At 37.8% G+C, this 22,678-nt stretch overlaps 1 protein-coding gene across 1 annotated transcript in view; it reads right to left on the bottom strand.

The window, feature by feature from the left end:
- The window catches only part of BCAM (basal cell adhesion molecule (Lutheran blood group)), a 59,795-nt gene that overhangs the window by 14,808 nt on the left and 22,309 nt on the right, over positions 1-22,678 (bottom strand). Inside the window, exons 2-14 of the mRNA XM_072427205.1 lie at positions 16,237-16,361; positions 12,153-12,369; positions 11,202-11,272; positions 10,610-10,706; positions 9,798-9,980; positions 8,906-9,030; positions 7,516-7,675; positions 6,902-7,020; positions 6,112-6,253; positions 5,190-5,317; positions 4,163-4,298; positions 3,256-3,285; positions 2,351-2,486 (exon numbers count right to left, since the gene is read on the bottom strand). Coding sequence (XP_072283306.1) covers positions 2,351-2,486; positions 3,256-3,285; positions 4,163-4,298; positions 5,190-5,317; positions 6,112-6,253; positions 6,902-7,020; positions 7,516-7,675; positions 8,906-9,030; positions 9,798-9,980; positions 10,610-10,706; positions 11,202-11,272; positions 12,153-12,369; positions 16,237-16,361 — 1,669 coding nt within the window. The remainder of the gene's footprint in view (positions 1-2,350; positions 2,487-3,255; positions 3,286-4,162; positions 4,299-5,189; positions 5,318-6,111; positions 6,254-6,901; positions 7,021-7,515; positions 7,676-8,905; positions 9,031-9,797; positions 9,981-10,609; positions 10,707-11,201; positions 11,273-12,152; positions 12,370-16,236; positions 16,362-22,678) is intronic.

The following is a 22,678-nucleotide window of genomic DNA, read 5'->3' as shown; positions in this document are numbered from 1 at the left end:
CCTGTCGCTTCAGATATCAAAAACAAAAGCTAATAGATAATTTAGTCCTTTAACATCATCTCACCAAAAATAATTTCTGGATGAACTTCTTTCCTAGATTCTAAAACAGCCATATGCTAATGTGCCAAAAAATTGCTAATGTGCTAAAAAATCTTTAATTATTTTATTTTCACAAACATACCCATACAGTAGTGAGTAAAATTCTGCTAATTATTACTCATCATCACACAAACATTTAGATGCTTCTCAATGACTATTTGCATTATGGACCTACACAAGGCTATTTTAAAGAGCAATTTAGAGAACTTTGCAGTCAAAGTTTTTAGTATATTACGTGTTATTGTTATTGTCCTTGATCAATTTGGATTAAAATATTGACCAAACATGGAAAAGGTGGTGGTTTTTATGCAGGAGCCATGGTTAATCAACGGCTTGGTTCCCCATCAGATAGTATAAAGCTGGCAGGGGTGGCATTTTGATGAATTTTCACTGAGCTGTGTTCAATAATGAGTGATACAAAGATCAACATCAATTGAGCATACATCTAACAGTGTACACCTAAAGGGTTCTAAAAGCTGTAAAAGCTATTTGTAAAGCTAATTCCAAATTTTCGGAACATCCCACATTTTCTGTACTTTCAAATTTTTTTAATGAATTTCACCCAAAACTTCTACTTGCTATCCATACAAAAATATTACTAGCTTTTGCCAACCATTAAATAAACCAATGCCTAAAACTAAAGAAAAATAAATACTGTAACACTTTCTGCCAGCTTCACAACTATATCATTTTGCTCCATACACCTCTATGTCACGTAAATTTCTAAATTCTATAGTTACTCTGGACCTAGACAATACAACTAATTATTCACACATTTTGTGTGCCAAAAAGTGTTGTATTGTCTAATTAGTGAACTGCTGCATAACCAATTTTTTTCTTACTTTAGCGAAAAATTATCTTTTTTATTCCAAAAACACAGCATGAACTGTCACAAATACATAACTGCTGAAGCATATATGACTTCTCCATGCAAAGCAATAACCAGAAACACTCTGTTAGAGGGGTGTTCAGCTCATGAATATGTATGGGCAACATATATGATGCAGTTGTCATGGATACCACATCCCAAGTTCACCCTATGAATCCTGCATAGATTCTCAGGAGATGCAGTGACTTCTAACCCCAGGCAGCCCAGTGCTACAGAACAGATTAAGATGGAAGAATAAATTGGCGGGCGTCCATATATAATGAAAGCACAATATGATTATGCTGAGATAACAGAGCAGAGGAAGTGGCAGAACAGAAGCAGGCGTGTAGAACAAAACAACTGGGACAAGAGCTAAGTGAAAGACCCGGAGACAAAAAGCACTATTTTTTTTCTTTAACTGAAGTTTAATCAGTTCAACTTCTTTATTTCTCTTTTCACAGACCACTCCGGGGTAGAAATGAAATCAGACCATTAAAAGACCATTATCACAAATAATACCACATTCTGGGAACTGTATGGGGGTAATCTGTGTAATGATGGTCTAAATTACATTCATTTCTTTTATATTTATTTTGCTTTTATATATTTGTTTTTTATTTTTACAACAGAATTACTTGTCCAGTGATGGTGACTGGGTGCGGATGGGCTTCCGGAGGAGGGGAAGATGTGATCATTGTAACAGAATACCAACCCCCGACCACCAAAAGCCCTGCCTTCTCTCTATGGGCCTGATTCATTAAAGATAAAGAGGATTCACTTTCATCAGTAAACCTGGGTGATCCAGCCAACCTGGAAAACATCTGGCCCAGGATTAAAAACATTTGCTAACAAAAAAGCAAAGCGAGAACTTTAATAAATCAGACCCTTTACTCCGGCTTTTAGTTAGACAGCAATGACATCCCAATTGGTATTGTTCTCAGTTGTCAACATGGATATTTATTTTCACCCTTCCCATCCTAGGATGGGTACACTCACTCCTTCACTGTAGCAAGGTAAAACACACACACACACATCTTCCTCCTTTTTTATCCATCGCATGGGAGAGGAACTTGTACTTTACAAAAGTTAGCTTGAAATAAGGATGGCATTGTTGAGGTTTCAATTCTATTCACAGGAATGGACATGGACACCTCATTTCTAGAAGCACTGTGAGCTGCAATAATTTAAGCTTTTTCTTCGGCTTAGATATTTAGAGCTTGCTTTTGTCACCAAGTGCCTTTTTAAAGCATCTTTATGTGCATGTCTATAATAACAAACCTAAAAGTAATGTTATCTAATAAATATATCCATTCACTCCTATTTGACACCAATGTATTATTTCCGTTTCCTTGTTTATAAGCATGATTCGGCTGATTGACTTACAATGGCTGTTTCTCTGACCGTCCACAGGCCAACTTTCCTTTCTTCTGTAGGAAATAAAAGAGGGCCACGACTAGAAGCAAGAGGAGGACACATACAACGACAGCGATTATGGCTGTGCTGCTGCCACCTTTCTGTTCTGTAAAAGTTAATAGAATGTGATTAGTATCACAAGCAGCATAAAAGTAGTAAAAAACAATAACACAATGAAAAGGAATTTTGGATAATGGTTACTGTGTGTTGCTATACCTGCCCGAAGTGCACTGACTTAAAGAGAATATATGACCTCCCACCAAAAAATAACAAAGGCTGCAGAACCTAATTATGGATATTGCATCTGCAATTACAGTTTTCTTGTACAATCCTCTGTAAAGTGCCAGGGTGGAAACAATGCTGCAGGTTGCCACCCTTAGGTTACTGCTGGTCACTGCTTGCACTACAGTGAGTGGAAAAACATTGCGAGGGGCATGGCTATTAGCAAAAAGACAGGAAGGGGTAGGTGGGGTTGCTATACCCAGAAATCTACTTTATTAACACAGACACATGGAGGGAGGTGGAAGGCAAGAAGACCTTATTGTTGGCAGTTTCCACATTTGAAATCCTCCCTGATTTTCAGTCTGGGTGACAATGTGGGACAGAAAATTAGGAGTGATCACTGAAGCTAAAAAACCTCAGACAGCAACAGAATCTGTCAAAGGTTGTAACCCTGAATTTGAACACAAACATACTTCCCAAAATGGTAATAAAGAGAGATATCATTGGCACACTAATGTAGAATGATACACAAGGGGCTGACCCACATTTAGCTGAGAGTTTAGGAGAGTTTAATACATTCTCAACTCAACGCTCCTCAGCAGATTTATAATACGGAAGATAATCATCTTTCTATAAAATATGATGCTAATTACCTTCAGCAGGCGCTATACTTGGAGCCACATCTGCAGGGAAAGAGAAGAAATATTATTTTAATTATTCTAGACACAATAAGATAACAAAATATGCATGGACAACCTATATATCTTTTAAGTATGCATACATACTGTTCTGAAAAATGGGAACAATGCAACCATACTGCAGAATGAGAACTGATTTAGGAAATGTGGAGAATGGGAATGTGTATGCAATATTACTGGCTGCTGTAGGTGACAGAAATAGTTTTCCTCCCTACAAATTCCCTTTTCAAGAACTTCTTTTACACATAAAATGTAAGGTTTTGACTTAATTGAGTCAGGGGTGGGATTGATAATTTTTTGGGTGGGATGTAATTTAAAGTGATAACCTTTGGAGTGTATAAAACAGACGTGCTAACACTACATTGTGCCAGGCATTTACTGCAGATATCCTTTACAGGGTGTGTCATGGCACTTTTTATAAGCTTTTTAGCAGAGCTAGATCATGAGACTTACCACAGTATTGGAATAATGTATGCAAGCAAAGATTATTTTTGTTTAGGTGCACTGTTTTGCTAAAAGAGATATTTTAAAAACCAACATTCCAGTGTCCCCTCTTTTCCTGGTTAACCAGTTTGCACATACAGGTCTGAAAACTAAGTTATGTGTAGTATATAGGAACATACAGGAACAAAGGGGTATGTATGTTATACTTCAACATTTTTTAACCCTAAAACAGTTTGCTAGCTCCAAATTGCCCATTACAGCTTGGCACACCACATTTCACAAACAATTTTGTGTCATACAACTTCCAGATTAATCACATGTCCTAACTTTAGTTATAAGGTCAACCTTGCATTCAGCATTTTCTTTATCGTACATCCTTCCATTAACCAAGTAACACCCTTTCCTAAGTCAAACTTACACAAGCTCAATACGAACTCCTTTTTTTTCATTCCGAGGTGGTTTTCTGCACTGCAGGAAATGTCGTTCATTGTCTTGGAGTTGAATTTAAAGGACACCTCACTTACTACTTCCAGGTCAGATACGGATTCGGATGCCTAGGAAGAAAACACAGATAATAACTGTTGGTTGGAAACCACAACAGTCACTGAGTAAAAATTTAGAATGTAACAGGTACCTGTGTTGTCCCTGAGTTGTCCCTGTGTTGTACCTGAGTCCAACTACAGTGTTCTCCCCAGGCCCTTTTAGCTGGGCGTACCACCTGGCACTTTTCAGTAACCACACGGCTGTTTTTAGGTGGTTACTGAAACTTAGGGTCACAGTACTGTGGCTACAGCTTCTTTCCACTTAGTTTAAAACATTTCTGGGAGAATATTGAACTATCATCATTAATGCCTATTAAAGCAAAAGCTACCTTTTAGAATTCAGTTTTGGTTTTAACCCAAGTACACGTCGAATGATTGTTGCCCAAAAAGGGTCATACTTGTATTTAAAAAATTAGAATTACAAACAAATTTCATACAGATAGTGTCTGTTTGGAACTAAATCTAAGACTTTAGCAATATACTAAGAATGCTGAAAAAAAAAATAAAAAAAAAGTGCACAAAAAATCTCAAAAGGTTTTTTTACTTTTAAGTATGATATATAAAACCACAGCAAACGGGGTGCAATTAGTCAACCAAAAAAATCTAGAAACCACTAACCACAGGGTTTTAGAGAGTCAGCCTTGACTTCAAATGTGCAAAAAAGGGCAAACCATCTAAAACCTAAATAAACCAATGAAACACTGTGACTAGAATGTCAGCTGAGAAGACAATAGGCAAATGGAACAAAAAGTCTTTATATACATCAGGCATAAAAATGACTTATAATCATGGTGAGGACTGACAGAAGCCAACATATGACAGGAATTGCCGCAATGACTCAAACAAGGTTTCATGAGGGTCACACCACCGTGAGATCAGTGTTGGCAGTGTTTAGCAATCTACCTTTAGATCTGGTTGGTTCCAGGTTATTTTAGGAACTGGGTTTCCTTTTGCTTTACAGGATAATGTCACAGGATGTCCTTCTGCTTCTACTTCCACCTGATGATTTTCCATGTCCAGTTCTGGTGGGCCTAAAATAACGCAGATAAATAGACAATTTTAGGTGGGATCTTTAAAATCAAACCTTAAAACTGAGAATCAAACTTTCAGTTAAAACAAAAGGTGAGAGCAGAAAAGCCAGTTCCCTGTCAGCACACCGCAGTGGTCTCTCACAAAGGTTCTGACAAAGAGTTTTGTCATCAGCAAAGCATCAGCCTTTTTGCTCCTTGTAAAGTTCTGTCTGTGATATGTGTTGGACCTATGCAGAGGCCACTGCTTTCATTAAAAGAGCAAAGGCTCTAGCATTCAGAATGCTATTTTTTTCCTTTCTGAAAAACAGCATGTGTAGCACAGTGGCTCAAGATGTTAGCACTCTGGCACTGCAAAGCCAAATCTCAGCCAGGGGACTTTCTGCATGGAGTTTGCAGGTTCTCCCTGTCTTTGCCTTGAATTTCTCCAGATACTCTGGTTTTCTCCCACTTCCCGAAAATATGCACTTAACTGGCTTTCCCCCAAGTTGACTTTAGACTGTGGTAATGACAGATTGTGAGCCCCTTTTTCGGACAGCTAGTGACATGACTATGAACTTTGTACAGCACTGTGTAAAATGTTGGCGCTATACAAATACTGTGTAATAATAATGTGCATCAGTTTGAAAATGCTACTCATGTACTTCTGCTTGAATTTAGCTGTGAAGCTGGGGAGTGGCTGTGGTATAACACCTTCCATACCACAGAAAGTTTATTTGCAGGGTTTAGAAGTAACCTCGTCAGTTTTTGGGTTCCCACTAGATAGCTTTTATCTAAAGGTTCTATGATAGTCTTACCTTCCACAACGATAGTGATATTCTGCTCTTTGTGTAGTCCTGGCACTGAGGGAACATTAGCTTCACATGTATAAACCCCAGAATCAGAATATGACAGATCTTTCAATCTATATCTGCTGGTTTCGGAGAGGACAACATTACCCTGCAATACAGAGAACAGGACAACTATAACATGACATCAAACAAAGCATGCGTAAGCACTGAAGAAATTGTACACCAAATGGAATCAGCACAAAGTCAGCACAAACACAAAGATGGCTTTGTGTTCTGTTTCCATGAGTTCTGCAAGGCGCCATTAGTGGTTGTCATTTAAAGCACCCTTCCTTCATTACAAGGTCTGTTTGCTGTATGAACCACATTCCTATCATGGACATTGTGTTTCCCATAAGGGTAATGGGGTCAAAGAAGAAAATATTGGTTGGTTTGATGAATGATGGTTCTCATCCTTCTAGCCATGAGGGATAATTGATATGAAAAAATGGCATGGGTTTGATTAGGCACAGGATTTACAAAGCTTTGCTGCATTCCATGATAGCTGAACTTAGTACAGAACTTCACTGAAGTGTATATGAAACAAATCTTGTTTGATTTCTGACCATTTTTTTAAGCTAATGGTCAAGCGTCTTCAAAAAATAGAACAGGGGCTAAATAAAAGTCCATAAAACCTTTAAATATAGTTGGTTGTGACCTAGTTCACTTCTAATAAAAATGTTATGTAGATGTTGCAGACATACACATTCTTATAAATTCATATCAAGATGTTGTCCTAAAGACAACCTAGTGACTTTACCTTCTTCCAGATAAGATTGGGTTTTTCTGAGCCATCACAGGAACAGAACAATTGGACATCTTCTTTGAGTGAACGTTTAACCTCTTCTTCTCCTGGGATGACAGTCACAGGGTTTAGATCTATGAAAGACACATGAAACACAATGAATGGGGACCTGGACTTGCAATCTTACAGGACATAATGTAAACTTAATGTAGGTGGAAAAGGTGAAGATGTAGAGCAGCCAAGTATTAAGCATATTGAGATACTTAATGAATTTCAAACACAATGTGCCCAACTCCCATAAGTTCACATTCTAGCATTGCTAAAGGCAAAATGAAAAAAAAAACATAGAAAAAAATTAGGCCTTAAATGGAACACTTCAAAACATGCTAAATCTTCCATCTTCTACCACACTTACTCTTTCTTTGTAACCTTACAACTAATTTAGCAATAATGAAGCAAAGATATAGCTAAAGTTTGGGATGTTTCTAGGAGCAGGTTTCAATTTTTTTCCAGAAATCTGATTAGATGTTGTGGTCATCACTGCTGCTTTTAACCCAGTTTAATTTAAACCCAAAAATTAAAAATCATTAAAATTGAATGATCATAATAAAGCACAAGGTTTTACTTACAGTGTACAAACAGGTTCAAATGCTTCACTAGTTCAACATCCTCAGGGCTATCAAAATCCAGTGCTTCACATCGATAAGACCCAGAGTTATGTCGGGATATATTTTGGAATACATAAACTCCATCAGAACCAGATGGTAATTCCTCGCCCTCTGCGTTTTCCTGAAAAGGAGATATTGGTATAATAAACACAGTAGTGTACATAGCAAACAGTTCTTTACAATAAAGCAATGCAAACCGCAATACCTAAAGGCCATAAACCCACAAAATTAATGTATCACAAGGAATCTATAAAATAACTCACTATCAAAGAGATTCATTTTCTTAATTAGTATTTTGTTATTATTAGGAACATTCAGCACACTTGTCATTTTAAACACTTATCAAAGTTATTTTGGGGGGGCCAAATTACCCAACTGCGTGTTTTTTGGGGAAATGAACAAACTGCGGTGCCCATAGGAAACCCATGCAACATAAAAACTCTTTGCAGACCCAGGACTGAAAAGGCAAAAGTCCTAGCCACTGAACCAACAATGCTCCCCCCATTCAAACTTTTATATGGGCCACTGCTTTTTTTTCTTCCCCTGTTGGTGTGCTATGGGAATAACCCTTTCTGCAGTAGTTGTCAAGCAAATAAGTAAATAATAAAAAAAATGTTAAGTGTTTATTTGGAGGGTTAACCACATTAAAACAACTTTAAATCAATTTAAATATCTACAAATGGACATTTAACATTCTTAGTTCAGTTCAGCTTTAAAAAGGGTAGGCTCTTGCTGCTGAGAAATTAAATCCTATTAGATGAGAGATATACAAAAAAATATAACTTTGGCAAGTATCGTTCTAAAATTGCTAGAAATTATTTTCATAGAGTTGAAATGTTATAGCTAAGCAGATGGAACACATGGTTCCTTATGGGGAAATCTACACAAGTGTATATAAATGGAGCATCATGCAACATTGACCACTACTACTTGCTAATTGTAAACAGTCCACCTGATTACAAATCAATTAACAATTTTAGCTGCACAGCCAAGCTACTAAAAGTTTCATGTGCAGCTTTAGCCTTATATATGTACGCATTTGCCTGGCTCTGGCACATAGCCATTGCGTTTTGCAAAACCTGTACAGAAAGCAACCTTCTCTCTCTAGCTGTACAAGAACTATATGTCCCACAGTGGTGTACATGATGGAATTTGTGATTCCTTCACAACTGAATGATATGCTGGCCTATAGTCAGTTCATTAAATTCTAGTGGAAAAAAAAGTAGCAAGCCAAATCACACATCTTATGTGTACAGTGCTTGTTGGACAAAACAAGAAACATTGGGCTAGAACCATTTTATATTGATTTATTGATTTATATTCTCAAAATATACAACATTATTCAAAGTACCTTCATTTTCTGCATAAGGTATGTAGGAGCAGGGTTTCCATCTCCTTCACAGCGAAGGGTTACTGTGTCACCCTCCTTAATAAGGTCATTTGGTGATGACATAAAAGACACATTTTCAGTGTAATCTGAATAAGAAAAAAATAAAAGTTTAAAGCAACAAGCTGTCCCATAAGTACAGTAAATCAACAAGTGAGGGTAATGGGACATAGGACACAGGATGAAAGTATCTAATAACCATTCCTTACATAAATAATACATTATTTAGAGATTTAGATACAAATGTAGGGGCCTTCTACAAAATTTAGACCAATCCCACCCCATTGTACCCACCTTCTCTCATAACCTATTACCTACTGTGCAACCCAATTACTGTGCACCCCCAAATCCTTTACCTATACACCCTTCTCAACTGACCTTGTACTGTGCAGCACTCTCATTTCTTTTCTGTGAAGCCTTCCACGCTAATCCCTCATTTAATGCAAACATACCGCCATGGTTCTCTCCTCTTCCTGTGTCAATGTCTGTATCTGTCTGTCATTTACAACCCCTATCTAATGTACAGCACTGTGTAATATGTTGGCGCTATTTAAATGCTGTATAATATTATTATTAGTATATAATTTTTCTTTTAGATTCCCCTTTATTGTGCACTGCCCACCCTTATTTCCTGTATAGCATTTTCAGCTTGCCTTGCTTTACCCTCCACATCCCAATATTGTATATATTTGTCTGCTGAATCCCTAATACTAAACCTCTATCTGTCACTGCTTATGGATACCTTTTACAACTTTCACAGTTAAGATGTACTTCCCTGAAAGCAGGCCTGGCATTTTGTGCAAACCACACTTCACACCCATACACAGCATATATAAATAGGTCCCCAGTTACTTACAGTGTAAATTCAGTTTAAACACCTTTGACTCCATCTGACTTGTATGACCCCCTGGTAATGGAAATATAGCTTTGCAGGAAAATACAGCATCAACATCTTCTTTTTGGGGCTTCAGAAAGAGCGTACTAGACACGGTATACAAGCCAGAAGCCTCGGTTGTTGTGCGAGAGGTAGCATACAATTCTGCAGGTAGAAAAAGTTGTTTCAAATGATGATCTCTTCAGTGCACTAAACCACCTAGTAGATCAAACTCCACCAATAACTGTAATTAAGGACGGAAGAATCTGTCTGGATCTGGGTTCACAAACAGTAATTGTATTACTGGGGCTCTTGGCTACTCTGGCAATGCAGATAGATCATGGCTGCAGGGAGGGTCCAACAGTTTTTGTACAAAGTGAGGATAGGTAAGGGCCTTTTAACATATTTTAACAAAGTCTGTGCTTCTATCAAAATATTAAATATTTAATCACTTTAAGTCACAACAGGAAGCGATGAGATATCTCCTCAATGGGGACACAAACAAGTGAGAGAAGATCTTCCAGATGGAGCCTTGGATGGACACAAAACCAAACATAAATGCAATGTGCAGATGATATGGCGATCTATCAGAATACATACTATACTTTTTGTGTTGTTCATTTAAATCAATAAGATATTAGGTTTCTGATGCAGTATAGAAGAATAAAATGTAGAATTTAATTTCAAGCTGCCCTTTAACAAGGACAGTTTTTCCTACAGTTACATTTTAACCCAGGCTAGATGATAGATCAGTGCTATCTAAATAATTTTTTCTTTCTCCATATAAGCCATACCTGTTCCCTTTTCATTTTTAGCATTCAAAGGTTCCTGGTTTCTGTACCACTCAATGGTTGGAGCTGGATAGGAGTTTCGGCTGATGCAAGTTCCAACCTTTAGAAAGCAGGACAAGAAAACAAATGGATGTACATAGGTCCGTTATAATAAGCCATGACCACACATTTGTTGAAAGACACAGAATACAGATAGGTTTCCAGGCTAAGGTCTGGAAAGTATTAAAGTAACTTCCAAGCTCTCTCCAAATGCAGTTTGGGAATATAAAACTTATATGATAGAAATAATGGCTGTCTACCTAAACCAGTACTTTCGTTATAATCTGAGTATGCTGTTTCCAACCTTAAGATAAAAGATGCTTTAACAGTTTAGAAATCAAAAGCTTACAGTGCACAATGCCCCTTTGCAAGCTGAAGTCCTAATAACTTCTCTTGGTACAGAATAAGTAGATTTTGTTTTACAACTGAATGCATTACAAATTATGTTAGCTCTAAAATTAAAGGCCAATGACAAATAAATGACACCTAAGAGTCTAGAATGAGTCTACAACCGGGAAGACAAAGTAATAGATATCAAAAATGTTAAAAAAATTACCTCTGATGCAATAACTTCGGTGATTGATAATAATTGTGCATTTACTGTAAGCTCTGGTGCTGCCGGAGTCACTGGGAGGAGGAAATAAGACATTACAGGAGGAAAATGCTTTATGTCACTATTAGAAAATGAATGGAAAGAATCAAGGGGGACAAAGACAAACATTCTAATTACTGCTACTGCACTGGGAGGTATAAACGTAACATACAGTAAAGCTGCCACTGCTAAACTCTACTTTTAAAAAAGTTACTGGTTGAAAAATATTACTAGAATTGCAAACTTTGGCAGGTAAAACACTACCCACATATTTATTTTTGAGTTATAGGTATTTCCTTCTGTGGAGGTAACTATTAATATGTATGTGTATAATGCTAAAATATATATTTAGCAGATCTTTATGATACATACACATTTCCTTGTGTTTTAATCTTTTATAACATGGCACATACAGCAAAATACTTGTTCTTCTGCCATAAATCTAGTGTGATCCTTACTTCCTTTTAGGGCTGTCAACACAAAACCTCTGTTGCACTAAAATCTACAAATTGTCCATCTTGCTGGACTAGAAAATTCCATCTATCTGTGTCCTGCTCCACATGCATATATTGACTTATTTCGCAGCAAAACAATGATGCCATGTTGACAAGGGCCTGCCTACACATTTTGTTAAAGAGCTCCTGGGAGATGTAGATATGGGGGCAGATCTATGACAATAAGGACGGACTTGCCAGCAGCTGCCTATGCAAGAATTTCACAAGCCTGGTGATGACATCACACGAAGTAATAAAAGCTGTTTCAAAGAACAGGAACTAGTTTACAAAAAATGATGATGGGACATTCTCAAGAGCACTAGAACAGCTCGAGGCAATGGCCTGGGAAGTGGGTGAATATATTTACAGACAACTGTGCTAGAGAACAGCAAAACAGGCAATACCAGATGTCTGTACTCACCATAGACCTTCAGCTCAGTGCTGCCCTCACCACTCCCCTCGCTGGCAGAGGTCACCCTGCAGATGAACGTGCCCTCGTCTTTGACACGGACATCTTTGATCACCAGGCTGTTGTCACTTCTAATTGCCACTCGGCTGGTGAAGTCTGTACCATGGTCCACCGATGTGCTCCCATCATTATAGGTAGCAATACGAACTCGAGACCCCTCCTGGTCTAACTGTGTGTGCCCAGAAAAAAAATGATTAGTAACAGATGGAGATTCTTTGGGGTTTATATTGGCTCAAGAGCAAAGTGAATGATTCTCTTGCAAGAGGATGGGATAAGGCTTGGCTGACCTCAACCATTTATTCATGTGCAAGGAAAACCCCTTTTTATATTTTCTTGCACGTGATTGGGTATTCTTTCCATAGTAGCTAATAACTTATTCATTAAGATAAGTGAATAATCCTTTGATGATTCCAGCCTAAATTCATTTGGTAAATTATACCTTTTGTGTTCAGTAATGCAGAAGGTACATTTCACTTACAGCATAATCTGCTGAATAAATTTGGAACTGCAGCACGACCACAAAATTTTAGTCGTAGGTACCCTAGTGAACTGAGTCAGCCCCTGGTTATTCTATGATGTAAATGTCGCTCCAGCAAGATTTTTCTGCTGTTTATCTATCTACATTAAAGTCTATGCCAACTTGGAGCGTTTGGTGTTGCTTCCCACATATGTGTTTATTTACCTTATCAACAATAAAAAAAAATTACAATTACAGTGAGATCACAACAGCTATCAGGTGGTTTTATTCTCAGTATCCAGTAAACATTGACCCTTTAGGTTTGTAGCTCCAGTGATTATGGGCACATCCATAGTGTAAATTAAAAAAAAAACTCATGAACTGACAAGTAAATTGCTAAACCAATTGCACTAGGAAGACTCGGAATGCACTATTGTCAAATCATCATCTCCTGTGTGATGGGGAGAAAGTCTTCCTCCCCCAGTTTACTTCCACTTAACTGAGCAAAAGCTGTTGACAGTTAATGCAGATTAGTGCATTCCTAATGAGAAAGTCAATTCTGTTGTCACCTTAGCTGAGTACATCTACATTTTTTCCATTTACTTTTTGCAAACCCTACAAAATTAAAGATTGTGCATCATTCATAGCTGACAAAAGGATCACAACTGTCGGATTTAAGCAGTTTTTCCCTAAAAAGGGTTAATCTCCTTTTCTATACACAAAGCAGGGTCCTGTTCAATGATTGTGCTTTCAGGAAGAACAGCTCCATTCTACAGTGGAAAGACCTTTTGGCAATGTAATTGAACAAGTTGTCATGCAATCTGCTTTGTTTTCAAGTGTAAGGAAAATGCACAAATAGGAGACAGTCCATTGTGTTTAATAGTATCTGTTCAGGGCAATGCAGTGAATGCCCTGTATGCTCTATTGTTGGTGTATTAGCCTGCATCAAATCACCTAATTTAATAGAATTTAAAAAAAAAATGCAATACAGTATAGCACATTTATTAACACATAACAATGCACATTGGCAAGTACTGGGTGTAGACTAATATTCCTAAATACCAATAATGCTAAGTGTATAGATGCAGCTCCAATTCTAACCATGTTCCTCTTGTTCTATCACCCTTTTAGTTTAAAGCAAAAGGAATATATGTAAAAATGTATAGATAATTCCCGTTTATATGATAAAAATCCTTCAAGATGCACTCAGAACCTTGTTGTATATTGTTACTGTAAGTGTAAACATTGCATTAGATAAATATGGAACCCATATCTTTTTTTTCATAATACATGGAAAGCAACGTTGAGTCGACAATTGTGTTAAGCTGCGTAAACACCGTTCATGCATCGTGTAGTCCTTTGTCGTTGGAAAGGATCGTGAAAGATCCTTTCCAATGACGAAGGACTACACGATGCATGAACGGTGCTGTACATCCAGCACCGTTCTGCTCCATGGAGAGGGGAGGGGGAGAGAGACGGAGCGGCACCCTGCTGCGCGCTCTCCCCCTTCCCTTGCATTAGGATCGCTTGTCGTTCATTGTTCGTGGATCCGCCAGGACGGATCCACGGATGATGAACAGCGCCGACTGTACACACGCCAGATTCTCGCCCGATATCTGGCCAATGCCGATTATCGGGCAAGAAAAATCTGACGTGTGTACGCAGCTTTACTTTAGTTGAGGCTAGAATCATTGCGTGCTTCTACTTACTGACTTTTATGTCCTGAGTTTCAACGAAAGACTAATCTATCAACTGGGATAGAATATTGATCTGTAACACTAATCCATCACTGACTAGTAATTATTTTCCTACTGTCTGCTATGCCATGAGTGGATGGATTCTCCGCTCAATACTTTGGTATTGAGATTCTGGTCAACGTAAATAGGCTTTAGCAAGATACCTCCATTTCTATACCCTGTTTGCTTGTTCTTTTGCCCTGACACTCCCTGGACAGATCTTATCTGTGAGTAACAAAAAAGGTCAATGAAAAGAAGAAAAAAGTTTGCCTGCTGGATTACTCAGGGGTAAATGATTAGTCTTAAGATAAAGAGGAAATTTGAGCTATGATAATCACTCCTCCACCACTCCACATTCTGGTCACCACAGCTGTCATTAGCAAAGGTTTACAGTTTGTTAGAGTAGCTTAGAACTCACACCTTCAGTGGTGGGGTCCTGGGTTCCATTCCCACTCTGTATTTGCTTTTCAATCAGTTTTTTTAGATGCCCTGATTTTCCCAAACCATTCCTAAATTATATTGGTAGATAACCAGCAAAGACCCTTGTGATAATGACATAGGACGGATGGCTTGCCACCTCTGCTGCCTTCATAGACTTGAATGAAAAGTGTTTAAAAATGCCTTGTACAGGAATATTTTTTTTTTTTATGTCTACATAGTTACATAATTACATAGTAGGTTAGGCTGAAAAAAGACATAAGTCCATCAAGTTCAACCACTAGGGAAATAAACATATCCCAGATATAAAACCCTATAGACATAGATGGTCCAGAGGAAGGCACAAAAAAACCTTGGTACAACTTGCTTCAACAGGGGAAAACAATATTCCTTCCTGATTCCCTGAGGCAATTGGATGTTCCCTGGATCAACAGTCACTGTTATTTTTATTTTAAAGCCCTAATACCCAGTTATATTCTGTGCTTCTAGAAATACATCCAGATTTTTCTTAAAGCAATCTATAGTAGTTGCTGAAACTACTTCCTGAGGGAGCCGATTCCACATTTTCACAGACCTTACAGTGAAGAATCCCTTCCTTATCCGCAGCTTAAACTTCTTTTCCTCCAGACACAAAAAGTGCCCTCTTGTTCTTTGTAATGATCTCAAGGTGAATAATGGGGAAGAGAGTTCTCTATATGGACCATTTATATATTTATACAGGGTGATCATATCCCCCCTTAAACGTCTGTTCTCAAGGGATAATAGATTGAGTTCAGCTAATCTCTCCTCATAGCTGAGCCCCTCCATTCCTTTTATTAGTTTAGTTGCCCTTCTCTGCACTCTCTCCAATTCCACAATGTCCTTTTTGTGAACTGGTGCCCAAAACTGGAGTGCACATTCCAGATGAGGTCTGACCAATGCTAGTGCCTTTTTTTTTTTTTTAACTGGGCTTTATAAAACACCTTTCCAGGCAGTTGCAAATGCCTGCAATAAACAAGTGTTTTTGCCTGAAAATGATCCTAGACACTTAGCTGTGCATAGTCCAGGAAAGGTAACACCCACAGTTTTTACCACAGGTCTGAACAAGGCTTTAGGTGTCCTCTGACATTGAGGCTGTTAAGTGTTCATGTTGGAATACAAACAACTGTCAGCTAAGGTTTTACTATTGTAACAGTGCAGCAGGACACCTCACACTTGTCCTGTACATCCCCTTTCCATAGAACAGAACAGGGTCCTCATTTTTGAAGCCATTATGAATGATCATTTCCTGCGACAGTAATTGCAAGTCTGTACTAGATGTTAGGGTTCCATTAGAAGATAATCTATGCTATGCTATACAACAGAGTGCATTCCTAAAAAGGCCCTACTCTTACTTTTACACAATACCATTGACACGCATACTTACCAACGACCACTCTATGCTGTACTTTGGTGAGCCACTGAACTTCGGTGTACACTTCAAGATTGCCTCTTGTCCAATTTCAATTTCGACCTTGGGTGGGACAGATACCGTTACTGCACAGAGACAGCCTGCAAGAAGAAGCAAACAGAGCTGTTATAATCCAGTGCAAATCAATGAGCTATTTGCATTTTATGCTTGGTTTAAATATTCACTCCACAGAAAAATATGTAAATGTAAACAGAAAGCATTTAGAATCATTATTAAGACACCCATTGATGCCTATGATGAAATATTTATGTTTATAATATGTAAAGCAGTGTTTAAAGAAAGCCTGCCACCAAAAGGCATGTGCAATAATCTTAATTTTATTATAATAAATATAATCTTGTAATAATGCACTCTTATCCATTTTGGGGGATTGACTTTCTTGTTTTAATTTATTTTTTTGTTGTTTGCTTGTATTCTCTACTAATTCTTGTCCAAGTCAGAAAGCTGCTATATACCCATGAAGTTGTAAGGATTACATAGAGCAGTGCTCAACTCAGAAATTTTTGTAAGCTGGGTGGTAAGAAATTCTACGTGGGTGGAAGCCCCTGAATTGTGACCCAACTCATCAGTAACCACCCAAAAACAGCCAGGTGGTTGCCGAAAAGTGCCGGGTGGTGCGCCCAGCTAAAAGGGTCTGGGGCAAACACTGTAGAGGAAAATAAAAGGCTTATTACCAATTTAAGCTTCCCCTAGCAGCCTGGTGATGATTTCCAGTTTATGAGGGATTTAAGGTTGACAAAGGCCTAACATTTGAATTGTGAAAGGGAGAAGTAAATGAAAAAAACAACACATATATAAAGAAGAAAAGATTCACATTTTTACAAATGCCTTTAACATGTTCCCTCCTTGAAGTGTTTCTTCAGCTAGCTATTTTGTGTCAGCATGCTCAGAGAATATGTCAGAGAAGAAAATGGGGTTTGTTTTATACTCTAAGATATCAAACTGGGAATAATAATGCATATCATCCCACACAGCAAACTCCATTGTCTAAAAATATCAATTTTTAAATGTCCATTTGCATGGAAAAATTAGCCGAAATGGTCAGACCGGCATACTGTATACAGCTGAGCATAATAAAACCTAAAGTGCAGACATGATCATAACACATTTCTATGTATTATCCAATAATAGTGCACCAGGCATACAGAATAAGATCCAGTGCAATGCAGGGTTACATGGGTCTATCCCAATTACCTACATGCTTGGGACAAGTGCATACCAGACACAAGGTTACACAGGAAGAAGCACTGCTTACATGGAATGATAAATATCACATGGAAAGGTCATGCTTTGCTGTGTGAAGCCAACAGTATGAGGAATGAAGAGCATGAAGCAATATGAGTACCCACAGGAAGGAAATGCAATGAATGCAGAGTATCTAACTACACACTAATTCATTAATAAATTAATAAATTCAGTTTTAATAATTTAACCAACAAATCTCATTGGTCTTCGCTAAATATAACTGTCACTTTTTTTTAACTAAGTATCCTTATCGTTGTATATAAGCTTTGTGAATTAATATTCTTGCGTGTAAAAGAAATAAATACAGATCATTTTTTTTCTTACAAAGAATAGAATGATTGAAAAATGCAAAATGAAACAAACACTAGCCACCAACGTCAGCTAATTAAAATTTATCTTACACTGATCTAAATTCAATTAAACTAAAACTGTGTTATACATATCAAATGTAACATTTTATTTATAATAAACTTCAATGTTCATTTGCAATAATAATCTTTTCTACAAGCAGAGACTATGAGGCCCTAATGATTAGTGGCTCTCTGAAATAGATTCTTCTTAACTTTCAGACCTTGAATAGATAATGAGTAACTCGCTCATGAAAAGCAAAGACTCTAAAGCACACATATTATTTCCCCTTGTCTTGAGACAAGATTTGTTAGGACTAATAAACCAAAATACAAGCACTTCCAGTGTAGGTTTAAATAGCCCTTTAACATCAAAAGATATCACTAATCACTAAGAAAATTTTTTTTAAAAATGTATTTATTCATAAGAGAATGTTATAGAAGGCGTAGCTAACTAAGCTATAATAAATGAGCCATTTGTCATGACGATCATGATTTTCAAACCATAATTAGGACCATAATTTTCTGCTCCCATTATGTGTCATGGCTGAAATTGACAGCTGCCATGGTTAATACCAATCCACAAAGTTTAGCGATGTAATTAATCAGTGATGGGGCTTCATAGCAAAATCACAAAGGAGCTTCTTATCAGTATTGCTATACTGAAACATAGGTCCAATTGGTTTCTTAGCAATCCAATAGTCTTTTTCAAAATGAAACCAAATGTATTTGATAAATGTTTCCCCAGCTTTACAGTCATTTATTCTGGGAACACATTTTGTAACAGACCACAGATCACATCGTTTTTTCTCAACAGGTTACATTTTATCTCCAATCCCTAGCAGTATATTTACTTTACCTACATCTTCATCTACCTACACCAGTCCTCTTTCCTCACCATGGAGCAGGAGAAACCACTTGTGTGAACTCACTTGGTAGGTTGCTCATGTGCTTGGCCCATTGCTGTTACATTCCGCCACCCTTGACTGATACCCGAAAGTACCAGACATTTTCCTTGTTTATAGCAGCCAAGCAGAATGCACAAGAAAGCTAGGACTGCAAGGACTTGTTTGGTGGCAGAACAGGGGGAAATTAAGTAAACCTGTTTGCAAGCCAGATGTTTGCTTTAATGTATGAAAAAGATTCCAAGTGAAAGTTTCTTTGTGTTTTTTTCCGATCCAAGAAGATAAAAGGATAGAATCCGGCATGATACTTTAAGGATGCTTTTCATACAGGAAGAACAAAACTTATGTTTCTCAGAACAATAATTGAGAACAGAGTATTCTGTATGCTCTGAATGACAGGTTAAAGTAATCAAAGCAAAACAGTCTCACGGTCCTAACCAAGTTCTGCTATTTCCAACTGCAAATAATTTTCTATTTTGGTGATGTGGGAAAGTGGACGGCAAGCCAGACACACGGACCTTTTCTAAATATGTATAGTTTGGTCTTTTTGCTATTTCAGTGTCAACTTTGGCTAACCTATTTTAAAAGAAAGTTGATGTTCTTACATTTTATGTATCAATGTGTCAAGGCTTTTCCATATATAAATGATTCATATGGCTACCAGCATGCATACAAGGAAAAAAAACAGGGCTCATAGTCATCAATGAGAATCTTCCTTTTATTTTCTAACTGGTAACAACTGATGGTTAGAATGCATGTTGCAACAAGCAACACACGTAAATGTTGTTGCTGTTATCCTATTCCACTGCTTTGGTAAGGATTGAGAATTATTATACCAGAGTCGCAATTTCCCTATGGGCCCATTAATAGGTAAGGGACCCATTGTGGTGCATTAATGTGTTACATTGTGCATTATTGTGCGTTGCCTTAAAGCTGATCATTTATAATAAGTGATAAAAGGGGGAGGGATGGAGGGGTAGGAACATTGCTAGTCACTGGTTGTGTAATTTCATCTACTCATAAATGGTCAAATATTAGAAGGTTAAACCACCTGACAATCATTAGAAAAATACTGGGTTATAAGATCGGCATGTTTGCTATGGTGATTATAGGCAGTTTTCTATGTTTTATTAATTTTTTAAATGATTAATAAAACAAAAAAACAGGAGGAGTTAGAAAATGCAAAAGCATGGTAATCTCTAAGCATGTGTCCAATACCAAAGCAATCAGAATGTGATTGGTTGTGTGTGGGAAAGGGTGGGAAGGTTCATGGACAGGAAAAAGCTTGGTTCCAAATGTCTAAATTTTGCTTAAACTTACATCAAGTAATTAAAGCCATCCAGGTTAAGTCTGTTTTCATGCAGCTCAGTTTGCTCATCCCTAGTCATGACTACACATTCACGTGCACATACCAATCTCTCCCTGCTGCCATGCCGTGCTCACCAAACCATGCTCTATTAGTACGAACTCTATTGTTGCTCGCAGTGGTTGAATAATTAAGTGGCGACTAATTAGCATTGTCATGTATTAGTTGGACAAAGACTGCCTTTCCAGTTCTTCTCTGCAGACATTGGGCCTGATTTATTAAAGCTCTCCAAGCCTGGAGAGGATACACTGGCATCGGTAAATCTGGGATATCCAGCAAACCTGGAATTATTCTGGTCCAGGATTGAAAACATTTACTAACAAAAAGCAAAGGACTTTTAAGAAACCCATATCAGGTTTGCTGGATCACCCAGCTTCACTGATGAAAGTGTATCCTCCCTGGCCTTGGAGCGATTTAATAAATCATGCCTATTGCATCTACGCTTACTACACTCCACTGCTTAAAACTACAATGTGCCATCATGCAATAGCCCCTGAACATGAGTATGAACCCTACACCAGCGATCGGCAACCAGTGAAGAAAATTTTTGTGGTCGATGGCTGTGGTAGAAGGACACCGCTGGTGGGGGAGGGGGGCGCACCAGCAAGAGCTGTGGACCATGTCTCCCATATGGATCGCAGGCTCAGGGCGGTGGGTGGGTTGTGTCTCTATACACAACCAGCCCACTCTCCCATCGCAGGCTTAGAGTGGATGGGTTCTGGCATCATGAGGTCACTATGGGGGAAGTTCCCCACGCATACACGGTCCAGAGCCCCTTAAGTTTAGTGGTCCGTAGGCCTGAAAAGGATGGCGATCACTGCTCTACACCAAGATGATACTGGATTTTGATGGCAGTGTATAAATCTGGTACACTTGATGGACTTGCTGCTGATGGACTCCATGCTGGGGATACATTAACAAATGTCCTCCTGCCTGAAAGTCAATAGCCAACACTTTATGCAGCTTCTGGCTCTTAATTCTGTCCATCAATGACAGCTGGGGTCTCCATATAGAGCGTTTTCTGTTCTGGCGATCACTGTATTATCTTTGATACAATGATAACATGCAGGCCAGAGGCTTACCAACAAGATAAGACTTCATCTGAAATTGAATATTGTTATGTCCAGACTGCAGTGGCTGTGCAATCAAAGGGTTCAATCAATACTGTAACTGTCAGATTTAGTTGCATTATTAAATAATTACTAAATGAATTAAAAATTTAAAAAAAAACAATTTGTAATCTTTTTACACAACTATCGGCCCATATTAAAGACACGTCAGTGTGCCACTTAAAAGCCATATATATGTCCCTTGAAAAAGTCTTGCAACAGAATATATCCATCAAACTTTTAAAAATTCTTAATAAAAACCTAAATATGTACATTTGGTCTGGGCTTTTAGAGAGCCCTGGACACAAGAAAAGTACTTGTCTTTGTTTGGCAGACTCTTTATTTTTTTTCAGGTTTCAATTAAATGACAATGACTCTCTTGGGGGAATTATCTCTTCCTTACTAGTGGTTGGATTTTCTGCCAAGTGTTTGAAACAAAGCAGGATGAAAACCTGTAGTAGTAGTTTTCAATTAGTGGAATGTAAAATTGGGGGCTCCTCTTTGTTACTATATAGAACACCCCCCAATAAAATGATGTACAAAAAAAGATATTTGTTGGGAAATTCATTTTAGTCTGTTAAACTTCCTTAGAACTATAAAAGCTGTACCCTGGTCATTTTAACTTCTCTATTCTCCAACAAAAGAAGTGGATAGAAATTATTTGTTCTCTGCATAATACAATCATGGTCTTTGCAAACGAGGATCCATTAGTGGCATAATGCTGCGAGAAACCGCATTCGTGATGAGATTGCCATTTTACAAATTGCTGAGCTCGTTTAGCCGGTAGCCCTATTTCTGAAATGTCGCCACCCACTGAGCTGCAAATTTTAACACTATCAGGGGAAATTATAGAGAAATAATCTGGACAGGCTCTCAGCAGCCCTATACTCTGGAACAGAAAGAGCCATATGAAAATGAGGAGGCATGAGACTGAACTCAGAATAGTATTTCATGGACATGTTAAGGGAATCCATAATGGTTTTAGGTGGAACGTTTAATAATATGATTTCAATTAATACATTTTGTACAAACCTTTTTTATATCTGCATTTTAAAAGGTATATAACATTTGTTTAACAAATAATCATGCCATGACACAGGGTTTATGGAATGCTCTGAGTTTACTGAAGCTGTTTGCCTTCAGACTATCTGTGGTCAAATCAATATTGGGTCTAATTTAGATTACTAAACACATTTAGGCCAATGTCACTGTAGTAAATTGCCAACTCGGAGGAATCCCTTTTCATGAATTCACTTCTATGTGCCACTTCTAAGACTGCTGGATAAGGAAAGCATTTCCATCTTACAAATACATTACATTCTGCAGGGTTGTTTTCATCAGGGTAGCAACACTTTACTCATCTAGCTGCTAACGGAGTAACACACACAAGCAAATAATTGTTTCTCATGAAAATTTTAGTAAAAA

This window comes from Pyxicephalus adspersus, chromosome 11 (assembly GCF_032062135.1).
Source record: "Pyxicephalus adspersus chromosome 11, UCB_Pads_2.0, whole genome shotgun sequence".
Classification (NCBI taxonomy): Eukaryota; Metazoa; Chordata; class Amphibia; order Anura; family Pyxicephalidae; genus Pyxicephalus; species Pyxicephalus adspersus.
This window is presented reverse-complemented; position numbering and strand designations above follow the sequence as displayed.